Raw genomic sequence first — 2,926 nt, forward strand, 5'->3', positions numbered from 1 at the left:
CCCTGGGACCCCCTGTCACCCCTCACCCTGGGACCCCCTGTCACCCCTCTCTGGGACCTCCTGTTCCTTGTCACCCCTCCCTGGGACCTCCTGTCCCCTGTCACCCCCTGTCCCTTGTCACCCCCCTTCTGCCCTTTATCGCCCCATGTCCCCCTGTCCCTTGTCACACGACACTCCTGTCCCTCCTGTCCCTGGTGTCCCCTGTGTTTTCCCCCATGGTGTCCCCCATGGTGTCCCCTGTGTGGTGTCCCCTGCAGTGTCCCCTGCAGTGTCGCCCGTGGTGTCCCTGCGGTGTCCCCCGCGGTGTCCCCCGTGGAGTCCCCTGCCGTGTGGTGTCTCCCGTGTGGTGTCCCCTGTAGTGTCCCCTGTGTGGTGTCCCCTGTGTGGTGTCCCCTGTGTGGTGTCCCCCGTGGTGTCCCGCAGTGTCCCCTGCGGTGTGGTGTCCCCCGTGGTGTCCCCTGTGTGGTGTCCCCTGCCGTGTCCCCCGTGGTGTCCCCCTGTGTGGTGTCCCCCGTGGTGTCCCCTGCAGTGTCCCCTGCGGTGTCCCCTGTGGTGTCCCCCGTGGTGTCCCGCAGTGTCCCCTGCGGTGTGGTGTCCCCTGTGGTGTCCCCTGCAGTGTCCCCTGCGGTGTGGTGTCCCCTCACCGAAGCTCTCGGCGCTCTTGGTCCAGGCCTGCAGGTTCCACTGGAATTTCATGTCCCCCTGGGGCTCCAGCGGCTCCACCATCACCTGGAGCAGCCGCAGCAGCTGCGAGTGGATCTGGGACAGAGGGGACACCACAGGGGACACTGCCCGGGGGCTGGCACAGCGTGCTGGGGACAGCACCCCAGGGACGGTGTCACAACCCGGGGGGACGGGGTGTGGCACCCTGGTGGCACCTGTCACCTCCCAGGGGTTCTGAGGGGACCTGCCGTGGACGACCCCTGCCCACAGCAGCGTGGGACAGCGGTGAAGTGGCAGCAGGGGACACCTGGGGACAAACCATCCCTTGGGGACTGACCTGGGACCCCCTGACCCCCAGAACAGGACACAGGGGACACCGGGCCCCAGGTGAGATGAGGCACAGCCCAGGGGTGGCTTCACTCCGAGAGCACCGAGTCCGGGTGACAAGGGACACGGCTGTCCCCAGGTGTCCCCAAGTGCCACTCATGGGGGTCCTCCTGCCCGAGGTGTCCCCAAGTGCCACTCCTGGGGGTCCTCCAGCCCGAGGTGCTGGTTTGGGGGGGCTCTGAGGGGAATTTGGGGGGTTCCAGGGGGTCCTGGCTGCCCAGTACAGCCCAGGGATGGCATCACTCTGAGAGCCAGGGTCCGGGTGACAAGGGGACATCTGTCCCCAAGTGTCCCCAAGTGTCCCCAGGTGCCACCCGCTGCGGGAGGAGCCGTGTGGGGGCCCGGGGGGGTTTTTGGGGGGTCGCAGCCCCTTACCAGCCTCCTGGAGAGCAGCAGGGCAGTGCCATGGGGGCCGTCGAGGGCGCGCGCCGCGAAGCGCAGGACGTGCTCCTGCTGCCGCTGCGCCCGGCTCAGGGCGCGGTGCTGCCGCTGCAGCCGCTCCTGCTGCCCCTCTGTCACCCGCTGAGGGGACAGCCAGGGGACAGCAGTGTCACCACACCAAGGGGACACACACAGGGACACACAGGGACACACACAGGGGGACACAGGGACATAGGGACACACATGGGGACACACACAGGGACATGGGGACACACACAGGGACACACAGGGACACACCCAGTGCCACACGTGGGGGACACACATGGGGACACACATGGGGACACACATGGGGACACACACGGGGACACACAGGGACACACCCAGTGCCACACATGGGGGACACACATGGGGACACACATGGGGACACACAGGGGGACACACAGGGGGACACACAGGGGGACACACACGGGGACACACATGGGGACACACACAGGGACACACAGGGACACACCCAGTGCCACACGTGGGGGGACACACATGGGGACACACATGGGGACACACGCGGGGACACAGAGGGAGACACACGCGGGGACACACAGGGACATAGGGACACACATGGGGACACACAGGGGGACACACATGGGGACACACATGGGGACACACAGGGGGACACACGCGGGGACACACGCGGGGACACACAGGGACATAAGGACACACATGGGGACACACATGGGGACACACATGGGGACACACAGGGACACACCCAGTGCCACACGTGGGGGGACACACACATGGTGACACACACAGGGACACACCCAGTGCCACACGTGGGGGGACACACATGGGGACACACATGGGGACACACACGGGGACACACACGGGGACACACACGGGGACACACAGGGGGGGACACACAGGGACACGCATGGGGACACACACAGGGACACACACAGGGACACACACAGGGACACACATGGGGACACACACAGGGACACACATGGGGACACACACGGGGACACACACGGGGACACACACAGGGGGACACACACAGGGACACACAGGGACACGCATGGGGACACACACAGGGACATGGGGACACACACAGGGACACACAGGGGGACACACACGGGGACACACAGGGACACACCCAGTGCCACACGTGGGGGGACACGGCGCTCACCTGGGCGTCGCTGACCAACACCTTCCCGCGCTTGTTGAGCTCCTTCATGATCTGCAGGATGGCCATCTTCACCTCCACCTGCACGCGCTGCTGCACGTCCGTCACCCGCCGGATACTGCCGGACACGGGGGGTCAGGGGACGCGGGGGACAGCGGGGACACGCGGGGGGGACACGGGGGGACACCCACAAACCACGCAGCTCCCGGGTGGAGCGCTGCAGCACGGCGTGTTTGCTCCCCAGGCGCTGCACCAGCGCGGCCAGCACCGAGCGCTGCTGGCGAACGGCGTCCTCCAGGAGCTGGGAGCTGGGGAAAT

The 2,926-nt window shown here is 66.7% G+C and overlaps 1 protein-coding gene across 1 annotated transcript in view; it reads right to left on the reverse strand.

Annotated features, from left to right (window-relative positions):
- Positions 1 to 2,926, reverse strand: part of TRIM28 (tripartite motif containing 28) — a 24,774-nt gene that overhangs the window by 13,191 nt on the left and 8,657 nt on the right. The window contains 4 exon segments of the mRNA XM_033511700.1: positions 574 to 759; positions 1,426 to 1,572; positions 2,612 to 2,726; positions 2,800 to 2,916. Of these exon segments, the coding sequence (XP_033367591.1) occupies positions 574 to 759; positions 1,426 to 1,572; positions 2,612 to 2,726; positions 2,800 to 2,916 (565 nt within the window).

Source organism: Parus major, unplaced genomic scaffold (genome assembly GCF_001522545.3).
Source record: "Parus major isolate Abel unplaced genomic scaffold, Parus_major1.1 Scaffold486, whole genome shotgun sequence".
Lineage (NCBI taxonomy): Eukaryota > Metazoa > Chordata > Aves > Passeriformes > Paridae > Parus > Parus major.